Here is a 13,393-nt window from a genome sequence, read left to right on the forward strand (position 1 = left end):
CATTTTTAGTCTTTTCCTTTTTAAATATTATTTTCATGAAGAGTCCAACTCTTTGCCCATTGACACTGGCCCAAATGCTATGACACTGCAAAACTGAGATCATATAAACAGTGTTGTTGTTTTTTACACTTGATTTTGCCCAAGTTGGAGAAACATAATTGAGTAATAGACACACTTACCATTTTTTTTTTTACAAATAATGTGTATTTATTAAAAATGAGTATACTTCCTCTACTTCCCTTGTGATATGGCATGATCCCATTTGTATAGGAAATAGTCTACATCTTACTCTCTCCAAGTACAATAAATATTTGCCCGTCCCTGTTCCGCTTCCTGTTGGGACCTCTGAAGAGGACAGTCACCAGGCTGGTGGCCAGGATTTTGCACTCAGTGCTTCAGAGGCCCCCAGGCAGGCTACATACTGTGACCAAAGGTGTGGAGTGTCTCTTCTGATCAGATAGGACCTGTCATAAAGTTACCAAGTCAAGAATTCCAGAAAAAGTGTTTCACCCTTCACCTGCAGACCATGAAACATGGTGGGATCCTCTAAACTGCATAGCGTGACCAGAATAAAAAGTACAAAAAGACGTCCATGTTGGGGAAAAGATGTAATAAAGATGCCTGGATTAGAAAGAGTGCCTACGCCTCAATTCCCAGGAACATCTCTGGCGAAGGCAACAGTGAAAGAGGTTACACATTAAGAACCAAGCCCCCCAGGTGGTCGCAAGGAGCAGGTCAGGGCTCACCTGGCCCCCGGAGCACTGGGGAGGGAGTGCAGTGGCTTGTGAGCCCCCCGGACCACAGCTGTTTCCGACTAAAACGTGCACATCATTTTTTGTTAAAGATGGTGAGAAAGTGTCCTCACTAAAACAGCATATTTTAAATGCTAGTCATTTCTACTGACTGAAAACAAATTGTCGACTGATCTGATGCACGCAACCCTAAGTCTTGTTTTCCGTTCAGTGAAAGCCTACATTTGACGGGTCATCTAAAACATGAATTCCTAGACCTCAGAACGTCGGGGTAAGAAACACCCAGGCCTGGAACACAAATACAGCCCCTCACCCCCCCTCCCCGCCTGGCCCTTCCCGCAGAGCGGCTTGCAGGAGGGACTGTCTGGGTGGGTCCGGGGGGAGGCCGACCCACACGCTGCTCCCCGGGCTGTCGCGGTGCCCAGGCGCACTCACTGGCCCAAAGTCAAACCCGAGCGGCGGGGGCGGGGGTGGAGTAACTCCCTCCCCGCAGCAAGTGACAAGCCCCGGGGGGCTCCGGGCTCCACCCGCGCAGGGAGCGTGCGAGGTGAGGAGGCGGCGGCCGGGCGGCGTCCCAGCCGCGTTTCAGTTCAGACGGCGCTCCGACCGCGCGCGTGTGTGCGCTCCCGGGCGCGCTCGCACCGGACCGCCGTCCCCGCCGCCGGCGATCGCCTGGGGCCCCGCGGCGGGCGCGGGCTCAGGCTCGGCGGGAGGGGGCCGCCCGCGAGAGGCCGTCCTGCCCGGCGGCCGGCGAGCCCTCCCGCGCGCAGGTGGGCGGCGCGGGCGGAGGGCGCGGGGCGCGGCGCGCGGGGACGGCCCGGCCCGCCAGGGGGAGCGTCGGCGCCGACGGCGGCGGGGCGGCGGCGGGCGGCGCTGGGCGGTGGCTGCGGCGGGCTCCCTCCCGCGTCCCCACCCTCCTCCCGTCCGCCCGGGCTGCCCGCCCCCTCCGCCCCCTGCCGGCGCCATGCGCAGGCTCAGTTCCTGGAGAAAGATGGCGACAGCCGAGAAGCAGAAACACGACGGGAGGGTGAAGATCGGCCACTACATCCTGGGGGACACGCTGGGCGTGGGCACCTTCGGCAAAGTGAAGGGTGAGGACCCGGGGCGAGGCGGGGCCCCGGGCGGGACGGGCCGCCGGGCTGCTGGCTCCGCTGCATCCCCCGCCCCGCGATACCCGTCTCCGGCTCGCCGTGCGTCCGGCGGGAGCGGGGCCCGAGGCGGCGGGACTGCGGCGCGGCCAGCGGGCCGGGCGGGGCGGGTGGGGCCGGTCGCCATGGCGACGGCGCCGCGGCCGGGCGGGTGCGCGCGGGGGGCTGCGGTGCGCGGGTCCCCAGGGGGGCGCGGCCGCGGCGCGGGGTCCCGGCGCGGAGCCCCGGGAGGCGGCCCCGCTCTCCGGCCGCGCTCCCTGGGCTCGGGGCCAGCCCATCGCGCCGCGGGCAGCCCTCGGCATTGTCCGCATTTCCGTCCTCTCCGGGCGGCTGGCGACCTACCTGCTCTGGCCGGTTCCCAAGTGTGAGGCGTGTTCCTGCCCAAGTCAGGGTGCGTTGGGGGTGGCTTCCAGACAGACAGGCCATCTGGTCGGAAAGGACGAGGAGCCAATGAATAATGAACTGGTCCTGCATTTGCGATGCACGGTTTCTGTTCTGAATGCAGACTCCATGCCTCCAGGGTTCCCGCAGGACCAGGTCCGCAGTCTCTGTGCCAAACCTGGGAGGTTGTGCGGGTGTGGCGTCCAGATCGGACTTGCTGGTTCATTCATGCAGCTCCTTTCCATTCATTTGTACGGGCCTTTACATTTTAATAAGCAATTAAGTGTGCATCCTTAGAAAACAGTTTTTAAAATGAAAAGTGTGGACTCTCTTTCCCATGTCTTTCAGCACAGTGTTCTGGAAATAGGAACTTGCTCTCCAGCCCACCAGTTCTGGCACAAGAAGTTTAATTGCAAACTTTGTGAGGCATAATTTCTTTCTTTCTTTCTTTTTTCATTAAGACATTTGACTGTGTTATGAGGGATGCAGAGGAAAATAGTATGAAACGGATACTAATTCATGCATTGGCTTTGGATAAGTAATAGCCTATGACTTGCATATCAAGATTTGACTTGAAAGAAAGAAAAAGTTTGTGAAAGTCTGTAGAGCGCATGAACTAACCACGTCTTGCTCTCCCAGAGCTAAATAAACATTTTCTGATTTTATCTAGGGATGGAAGAGGAGAACCCTTCCTTCTCTTGCCCTTTCTGAGTCATAGAACTGGAAAAGTGCTGTGTAGCTCACAGGGAACCAGCTGCCTAAACCTTCTTATGAGAATCAGCAAGGCCAACCATGTAAGAAAGTAAGAAGCAAATGCCAGGCTAGGGTGATAGCGGCCGGTAGGGTGGGTCTGCGTTCTGTCAGTGAGGCAGTTCTGTGCCCTTGACGTTATCTATATATTTTGGCTGTGCTGTCTCTTGTTAGCAATGGCAAACTGACTGGAGTTTACAAGTATCGCTCAGAAATGCTCATTAGTGACCCCCAAGTAGTGGTGACAATAGGGTTGTCCTCACCTCCCCCACGTCCTGCTTGGGATGCTCATCATTCTCCTAATATAGACCCGAGCAGTCAGGTGTCCCCCCCCCCCCCCCCCCCTCTCTTAATTTGCTAGGAGGCTTTGGCATGGCAGACAGGAAAGCAAGAGGAAATCTTTCGTTTTCCGGATTTGTTCTGTGATGTGGTTGTGTGCCATGAGCAACAGTGGCTGCTGTTCCTTAACCTTCACCCCTCCCCATGTGCCTCACACTGTCAAAGTCAACAGCATCCAATAAGTCAACAACTTCACCAAATATAGAAAGGCCACTATTAGCCAAGGGCATGTAGGTTTTATAGGAATGGCTCAGTTTGTTCATAAAGACAGTAGTCGATGTTGGTCAGAATCCTCAACCAGTGCATTTTTTTTTTTTTTTTAATCATCACCAGAGGACATGTTTACTGATTTTATAGGGAGAGGAGGGGTGAGAGAGCGAGAGAAAGAAAAACAAACATTGGAGTGAGAAACATTCATCAGTTGCCTTTCGTAGGGGCCCCAATGGGGACCGAAACCACAACGTAGGTATGTACCCTGACCTGGAATTGAACCCATGACAGTGTTCTAACCAACTGAGCCACCTGGCCAGGGCTTAACCAGTACATTTTTAAGTTGTTAAACAGTTGGGATGCTTTTTATCCCAAGTCATGGAAACTCCAACTCAACTTAGCCAAGAACATCTTTGCCTGTAGTGCTCTCTCCAGAGGAAGTGCTAGCATACCTATCATGAATCTCGTTGGCTCATCCAATCCCTCCGGCCAGGAATGCCATGTGCCAACTGGCTTAGGCTGTGTTCCTGAGTAGGCACTAGCAGGGGAGATGGAATTACCCTTGGAGGGAGATGGCCACTCTTGGATGTGTGTGTGTGTGTGTGTAGGGGTGGGGAGGGGAATCTTATGAAGTGCTGGGATAGTGTCGGGGAACAGGGAGATAGCTACACAGAAGTGGGTATATAGCTGCTCAGTGGGCAGGCAAAGATAGCTACTATAGAGGTGACGTTGGTAACTTACACTAGCTTTAATTTGGCAAGAATTCTTATGAATAATATTAGCCATATATAGGGTGTCCCAAAAAATGTACACACACTCATTTCTGTAGATTCTTTTAAATTTTGAAAATGAACAGTATGTTAATAAACACTGACTTATAATCATCCAAAGTATATACATTTTTGGGGGACATCTTGTATTTCAGTGGAGACAATTTGGAGTAGATAGAGCTTTTAAAGTTAGTTAAACGCATTGGTAAATTTAACCTAGGAAAGGAACCTATTTTTTCTGATATGTAGAAAAATTTCCAATATCATATTCCATGCTTAGATGAAATTTAATTTTTGGGAAGGAGGGGACTGTAAATTTATAGTGATTATTTTGTTTCCTAATAAAAGATAAAAAACTTCATGGTAACATTTTGAGGGGACAATTTAAACAGACAACAGGGTTAATTTGGAAATATGCTTGAATTATCTTTTATTACTTCCAAGGTTTTTCTTTTTTTCCTGGCTGTTAAGGTGTTAGTCTCCACTCCCTTGCTGGTCCATTCCCCTTCCCTCCCAGGTAGAATAATTATGAAAGCATGAATGAACGAAGAGTCATGTGACTATTGCTTAATTAAACGGGCAGTTTTTGTTAGTTTTCCAAGAGAAGGCTGCCTTTTTAGTGGGCTGGGTGTGTCTTTGGCAAATGAGTTGTTTATACATAGAATCTATTAAGTTGGCAAGTATTTCTACATAAAACTGCAATTTCAGGTTAATAGGTGACTGTTCTCTTTGTGAATGAATCATAGTGGAACTTATTTAAACATTTCTTTAAGTGAAAAATCTTATGTATGAACAAGAGCTATATATATTAGCATGGATGAGTCACAAATATGTAAGACTAGGTCACTAAAGCTGAAGTAGAAGGATATGTACACTCATTTATATAAATTTTAAAATTAAATTCTAGAAATTTATCCTATAGTTGCACTCATGTGTGAAATAATGTTATTTATTGCCATATTTTTTGTAAATGCAAAAGATTGGAAGTAAGTTCTAATAGGACAAAAGTTATGGTTTATCCATACAGTGATATGCCTTGCAAACATGAAAAAAAAAAAAAGCAAGAGACTTATGCAATTTAGGGAACAATTTTCAAGGTGTAGTTTTAAGAGGAAAAATAAGGGGATAGTAGAACAATGTGTATAATATACCTACCATCTATCTATCTATATAAAAGCCTAAAGAACCGTCTGACTGGTAGCTATGACACACAATGACCACCAGGGAGCAGACGCTCAACGCAGGAGCTGCTGAACTACAATGACTTGGCAGCTGCAGTTCTCGGGTGACGCACCCGGAATCAGAGAGGAGGGAGCCCAATTCTGGGGTGCGTCACCCAAGAACCACCCTTTTGCAATCCAGGACCCCTCAGAGGATGTTGAAGAGCCAGTTTCGGCCCGATGCCTGCAGGCCCGGCTGAGGGACCCCCACAGGTGCCTGAATCTGTGCACCGGGCCTCTAGTCCTAATATATAAAGAGCCAGGGTCCATCATGACCTAAACGTCCGGACGGATGGACGGACGACCAAACACCAGGCTAGGGTCTCAGCCTGCGCAGTGGAAGTCAGTCCTGGGTCCTGGCCACTCGCGGCGTGGTGGCGGGAGGGAGCTGTGGGAACAGAGCCATGCTGTGATCGGACTGGCCTCTTGGTCCCTCCCCCGCAGCCCGCAGATCCCGGGGAACCAGAGCCATGCTGCAATAGGGTCCTGGATTGTGAGAGCGTGCAGGCTGAGCTGAGAAAACAACCCCCCCGCTGAGTGCACGAATTTTTGTGCACCGGGCCTCTAGTTTATATATAGGGTGTCCGAAAATTCACACAGGATTTGAATTTTGCGTGAGCATTAACAACAATAACAACAAAAAATAAAAGCCTAATTTTACTTGGTTTATTGAATCAGATCCTAATATCTGTTGCCCTTTGATTTCAATCCCTTCAATTTGATAAGCATTACCAAGTAGCAATTATGGCCCAGGAGCAGGGACAATGAAGACCAGTGAAGACCACGGCTTTGCGTATGTGCCAGCAAAGCCGTGGAGGCCATTTACCCTATGTGCTATTCCATACATAACCCTATACTGTATACTTTATGAATCAATAAAAAATTTACAATTTTTAATTATAAACCTGTGTTTTCTATCAAAATTACTCCTTGCGTGAATTTTGGGACACCCTATATAAAAAGCAGGGCAAGTATTTGCTTATGTATAAAGTATCTTTTAAAGATGCACATGAAACTGTTGCATTAGTTACCCAGGGAGGGGAACTAGGTAATAGGAGACATTTCACGGTGTATTCTTTTGTACTTTTTTTTTTTTTAAATACATTTTATTGATTTTTTACAGAGAGGAAGGGAGAGAGATAGAGAGTTAGAAACATCGATGAGAGAGAAACATCGATCAGCTGCCTCCTGCACATCTCCCACTGGGGATGTGCCCGCAACCCAGGCACATGCCCTTGACAGGAATCGAACCTAGGACCTTTCAGTCCGCAGGCCGACGCTCTATCCACCGAGCCAAACCGGTTTTGGCCCTTTTGTACTTTTGAATTGTGTGCTGTAGGTATTGTGTGTTCAAAACATTATTCAAAATTAAATTTGCAAGGTAAGCATAGGAAGACAAGGCTGCTATATTGTCTATGGATTCATACTTGTGGGAAAGACAGACACCACATTCAAGATCGTGGTTATCTCTGGGGAGAGAGGAAGGAGAATGATCAGTGAGGAGTCGTACTGGACTTGCACTGTTGTACTGCTTAAGCTTGTGGTGGGTGAGACATGGATATTTGGTATGCCTCTTGGGATGTCTGAAGTGTTTTATTAAAAGGTAGCTTTCTCACCCTGGCTGGGTGGCTCAGTTGGTTAGAACATCATCCATACACCAAGAAGGCTGCGGGTTCGAGGTTGGGGCACATACAGGAGGCAACTAATCAACGTTTCTCACATCGGTGTTTCTTTCTCTCTCTCTCTCTCTCTCTCTCTCTCTCTCTCTCTCTCTCTCTCTCTCTCTCATCAATGAACATATCCTCAGGTGAGTATTGAAAAAATAAAGGTAGCTACCCTAGCTGGTTTGGCTCAGTGGATAGAGCGTCGGCCTGTGGACTGAAGGGTCCCAGGTTCGATTCCGCCCAAGGGCACATGCCTGAGTTGCGGGCTCGATCCCCAGGAGGGGGTGTGCAGGAGGTAGCTGATCAATGATTCTCTCTCATCATTGATGTTTCTATCTCTCTTCCCTTCCTCTCTGAAATCAATAACGAAATATATTTTTAAAAAGTTAAAAAAATAAATAAAGGTAGCTTTCTGAAATTTTCACCTATAGCTTTTAAAGTTTACCCCTCTCCAGGATTTTTATTTTTTGATAATATTTTTAGAAGTGAGATTTTTTATTCTTTTAATTTTAGAGTGGGGATGAAATCGTTAGGTGATTAGAATATCTTCAGTAGATATTTCTAACTTTGTGGGTGGTATCTCTTTCCTAGTTAAAATCCTCTCTTTCAAAGTATGATCCTGTTTCACTTCAGAATTACATATCTGATTAGAAGAGCATTTGTTGCAATGCTCCACAGTTAGACAAAGTCCCCTTAGAGAGCAAGAACAGGTTGTTAGCTCATATTGAGTTGACTCATCTCCTGTTCTGTGAGGAAGATGTGAATTCTGGTAACGTTAGCTGTGAATGATATGCAAGTCTTCCATTTTTTTCAAAAGCAACACCTCAGCGCTACTGCAAAACGGTGAGAGCCTGAAGAGTAGAATTTTGCGCTTTGGAAAAGGGGACATCTCTTAGTAACACACCCCCCGAGGAGGCCCATGTATGACATTCATCGACTTTGGAGCAGCAGTTAAGCAACTGAGCTTAGTCAGTGGAGAATCTTTAGACGACTCTGGAGAAAACTAGGTTTCTTGTGAGGCTAAATGTGACAATGTGTGTTTCCTAAGCTATAGGACACTCTAGTTTTAGAAGTGTTATGCTACTGGCATTCTAATATTGAAGTATGTTGGTAACTGGCCTCAAGGCAAATACTTCTGTTCCTATGTGTAAGGAACATACACAGGAAATCATCCAATGGCCTTAAACTGCCAAGATTTGCTGGGAGGAGAAGGATGGTTAGGGGGGACACTGCCTTCTCTGAGAGAGGAAATACTTGAGAGTCATAAGTGTTGGGACATTATTTGAAAACCTTGGAAGGAAAAACCTATGTCCAGTTAAGACTGGGAAATGCCAAGTTAAACACACTTCATAGGTTTCTTTACTAAAGGGCTTTTCAGAGCCTTTGCTTTGTTAATATGCATAATGAGTTTCTCTTTTTTTAAATTCTTTATTAGTTAAGGTATTACAAATGTGTCCTCATCTCCCCCATTAAACTCCCCCCCCCCCCCATGCTCTCACCCCCCTGTTGTCCATGTCCATTGGTTAGGCTTATAGACATGCATACAAGTCCTTTGGTTGATCTCTTCCCCTTGCCCCCTCCCTCCCCTACTTTCCCTCTGGGGGAGTTTCTTTTTTTTTTTAAATCATATGAGAACATCTGATTTTTAAAAAAAGATTTATTGATTGATTTTAGAGAGAGAGAGGGTGGGAGGGAAAGAGAACATCAATTTGTTGTTCCACTTACTTGTGCATTCATTGGTTGCTGCTTGAATGTGCCCTGACCAGAGATTGAACCTGCAACCTTGGCATATCGAGATGATGTGCTAACCACCTGAGCTACCGGAGAGAGTTTTGAAAAGGGAGAATAGACTTCCTTGAGTATGAAATCTTTTTCTGTGGAGAGTCTCCAGTCCTAGTGTTTTGTAGAGCATATTTTATAACATCTGTTATACTGATTTTAGTTTTGTGATTTTTCCAGTCCATAGAAAATTAGAATCCCTTAATTAGAGCATTGGAAGGGGGCTGTAAGAGCTGGCTCTTGATAGTCTGTGAAGGATGAGACATGACTTCAAAAAGCAGAAAACCTCAGGAGCTGGAACATACAGTCTAGGAGTAAGAAGGCCTGTCCTTTGAACAGCATGGAGGGACCTGGAGAGCATTGTGCTAAGTGAAATAAGCCAGTCAGAGGACGACAGGTACCCTATGATTTCACTCAGATGTGGAATCTAATGAACACACTGAACTATCAAACTAAACAGAGACAGACTCATAGATAGAGAGCAGGCAGACAGCTCTGGTTGGGGGTGTTGAGGGTGATGGAGGGACTGAGAAGAAAAAAAAAGAGAGAGAGAGCTCATGGGCATGGACAACCCGGTGGTGAGTGTGGGGTGGAGGGGGCTGGGTGAGGTGGTAGAGGGCATAGAGGGGATAAAAGGTGATGGGGGGAAAAAGTCCTATCTGGCCAGGTAACCCCTGCGGATGTCACTGAGGGCACAGGGAGTGGCTGATGTTCTCACACGCGACCTTCTGCCTGGTTCCTAGTCCTGTACAGGGCCTTCCATTGAAGAGTACGGAAGCATGTGCAGTAGCTCAGAAAACCTGTTTTCAAAAGAGATGACTTCTGTTAGCTTGTTCATGTTATTGGTGAATATCATTCTAGAAAATTGACTTATAAACTGCTAAACTTATTGTATCAGTTTCCCAGGGCTGTAGTGACAACGTGCCACAAACCGGGCAGCTTAAAACAACAGAGGTGTAAGGTATTCTTCACAGTTCCGGAGGCCAGAAGCCCAGAGCAAGGGGTAGGAGGGCCACAGCTCTTTGGAAAGTGGGGTGGGGTGGGGGGCGGGGGTGGGAGGGTGAAGGGGGTGCTTGTCCCTTGCCTCCTCCAGGTTCTGGTGGCTGCTGGCCTCCTCGGCAGCAAGGCTACAATCGCTGCCTCACATGGCCGCCACCTGTATGTGTGAGTTGGTGTGTTGTTTCTTTCTGAGTCCTTTTCTTATAAGGACACCAGACACTAGATCTAGAGTTCACTAATTACATCTGCAAAGACTCTATTTCCAAATAAGATGACTTGCTGAGGTTCCAGGTGGACTTGAATTTGGGGAGGAGGAATACTATTTAACCCACTACAACTACACTTGCATTATATTTTATGTGCCTATAGTTTTATGCCCTTCATTTGTCCTTAATGATACCGTAATTTTTTTTAATGACTTTTAAATTGGTGTGATAGAATAAATAAAATATCTTCTTGGCATCTTGTCTTAAAACATTGAAATTGACATAAGACAGGTTTTTGGTAGACTGGATTCATTTTTTCATACAGGAAAAGGTCACAGTAGCAGTGCCTGGCATATGGTAGTTGCAGGCATTCATTAACTAGTTTTTTTTCTTTTTTTTTAATATATAGTTTATTGATTTTTTACAGAGAGGAAGGGAGAGGGATAGAGAGTTAGAAACATCGATGGGAGAGAAACATCAATCAGCTGCCTCCTGCACACCTCCTACTGGGGATGTGCCCGCAACCAAGGTACATGCCCTTGACCAGAATCGAACCTCCAGTCCGCAGGCCAATGCTCTATCCACTGAGCCAAACCGGTTAGGGCTCATTAACTATTTCTTAAATGAACAAATGAATGTTTAGAATAATTATTACTCAGTCTATTCTTTTTAAAACTATAAGACTATAAATTAAGGAGTCCTCTGATATCTTAATTTCTACTATTTGTGTTTTATTAAAAGGGTATGTATATATTATTATACCAAGTAATGTCCATTTGAGGATTTTTTTTTTTTAATTTATCACTTTTCACTTATCATTTTTGGAAAATGCACAACATTTTGAGACACACCTGGGTTCATGCTTTGGTTTTGCAAGCCACTAGCTGTGTCATTTCATCTTCCTGTGCTGCGTTAGCTGTGAAGTGTTGCTAATAACACAGATCTTCCAGGGTTGGTGAGAGTGTCAGTATATCCGGGTACAAAGTAGGGATGCCATGAATATTAGCTAGTAAGTTGTATACCTAAATTACTTTACATATTAAGTCGATTTATATTTTTAAACATAGTGTCCATTTATAGAATCTGATTTACACTGAAGCCAGATGAGCCTGTTTTTTTTTGCCTCTGTGCTCTTCTGTGACCGAGCCAGGGTTCCTGTAGTTTTCAGGTGGTGGGCGAAGTCCCCGTCAGGGACTTGGTGCTATGCGAATACAGTAAACCCTCGACTTAATGGACAAAATTTCCGGTCCGTATGTCATATGTGAAAATTAACACCCTCTTAATTTTAAAACGCTTTTAACCAAGATTTGCTTCCAATTAAATTAACAGGTGCAGTGATACTCCCCAGTTACTCATGAGTTGAATTTTACTTGGTTCCCTAGTCCCTTCCCTCTAATTATTGCTAATTTCTTTATTATTTTCTGGTGTGTGTTACATAAATGTTTCTGTTACATTTCTGCTACAACTTACTGCTTTCGAAATGTTTTTTTTCTGTTGCAAGAGCCGTCTTGCTCTGCTCTTATTTCATAACTTCGGCATTCTCTTAACTATCGCTCTGAAATAGTTAATGATTTGTCCATTTCTGGGGTGATCTTCATGTGTATTCTCCTCTCCCCCCACCCTTTATCCTTTGGCACTCTAATTTTTTTAATTTATTTTTTTACCTTGCCGTTACTTTGGTCGCCTTCAGCGGCGAGGACGGTCCCAGGAGCCCAGGTCGCTTTGGGTCAGGACTTGTCCCTGGCGCATTAGCTGGCACCGGTGGCTGCTCCGTGCGTGCGTGATGCCAGCAGAACGAGTTTGAGGGTGCTTTGGATGTCATCTTGCAGCGCCTTGTTTAACGACAGAAAACTAAGTGTGGCCTTTGGGATAAACCCGGTTGTTTTCTTAAACTACATTGAGCAGGGGGTGATGTAAGAGACTGGTTGACTTGTGATCAGGGTCAGACTGAAGTGGATTCTGCTTTAATATCCTTTCCAGCTCTCAGTCGGCCATATTCCCAGCGTTGTGCCTGTTTCCAGTCTGTGTCAGCTGTGCAGTTACTGGGGAAGGTTCCTGGTCAGCAGGGGAGGGGGGTGGGGAGTCTGTAGCTGAGACAGATGAGATTCCTTCTTCAGGTATCAATGAACGCTTCCCGAGAGCCGTATCAGAAATGAGAACGTGCTGGACTTGGGGGTTCCTTTCGGCTGTGACTGTCGGGTTTTCTTCCTCGCTCACTCGGCATGTTTTCAGGAGGTTTTGGTGGAAGCATAGCCAGTGCCGCCTGTGACTGCCGTCTTTCAGGAGCTGCTGTCACTCCGTAGCCAGGGGTGGCTCTGAGATTAGTTGGGCTATATAAAGGGTGGTTAAATTTAGAGATTCCTTTTGCATTGTGGTGATTCTAAAATGGCATTTTACCTCCTGATCCCGTGCTAATCCTCTGGGTGACAGTGGGCTGCGCTCCCTCGCACAGCAGCTCCTGGCTGGGAGGGTTTCACTGTAGAGGTTTTGTGAAGGTTACAGGGTCGGGCAGCATGGAAGTTGAACTCGGGTGGGCTTTTTCTCCCTTGTGAAATATCAGTATAACCTGACCTGCGTTTTATATTAGTAATGAAAACATTTAAGCAGACAGCTTTCACATTTCAGTACACTGAGGACTGCCCGCCCCTTGTTCAGGCCTCCCAGTTGCAGGGGCTGTGGGGGCGGAGGAGCCCCTCACTCGCTGTCTGGGCTAGCCTGGTGGGGACGATGCCGACCTGTAGAAAACCATTGGACCCCGTGACCTGTAAGGTTCTCACTCGTGGGTTTGTTCGTTTTTTAATCCTCACCCGAGGAGATGTTTCATTGATTTGAGAGAGAGGAAGGGAGAGAGAGAGAGAGAGAGAGAGAGAGAGAGAGAGAGAGAGAGAGAGACATCGATGTGAGAGAGGAACATTGGTTGCCTTCTCATAAGAGCCCAACCAGGGATCAAACCCGAAACCTTTCGGTGTGTAGGACGAGAGGACGGTCCAAGCAACTGATCCACACCAACAGGCTCCCTCTTGTTTCTATACATGTGTATGTACAGTTGGTTTCAGAGGGGAAGGGAAGGGGAGAAAGAGAAAACATCAGTGATGAAAGAGTCATTGCTTGGCTACTTCCTGCATGCCCCCTACTGGGGATCGAGCCCCAAACTGGGCATGTGCCCTGACTGGGA

General features: G+C 46.8%; 1 protein-coding gene across 4 annotated transcripts in view; it reads left to right on the forward strand.

Annotated features, from left to right (window-relative positions):
• The first annotated feature begins 1,349 nt into the window (after nt 1–1,349).
• Nucleotides 1,350–13,393, forward strand: part of PRKAA1 (protein kinase AMP-activated catalytic subunit alpha 1) — a 31,477-nt gene continuing 19,433 nt past the window's right edge. The window contains exons 1-2 of one of the 4 annotated variants that reach the window (XM_059694873.1): nt 1,352–1,843; nt 2,952–3,083. Coding sequence is in view for 1 of the 4 variants with exons in the window: in XM_059694870.1 (XP_059550853.1) it covers nt 1,717–1,843 (127 nt within the window). In the remaining 3 variants the exon portion in view is untranslated. Of the gene's footprint in view, nt 1,844–2,951; nt 3,084–13,393 lie in introns of all 4 variants that reach the window. The other 3 variants (XM_059694872.1, XM_059694874.1, XM_059694870.1) reach the window with 3 other exon arrangements.

Source organism: Myotis daubentonii, chromosome 4 (assembly GCF_963259705.1).
Source record: "Myotis daubentonii chromosome 4, mMyoDau2.1, whole genome shotgun sequence".
Classification (NCBI taxonomy): domain Eukaryota; kingdom Metazoa; phylum Chordata; class Mammalia; order Chiroptera; family Vespertilionidae; genus Myotis; species Myotis daubentonii.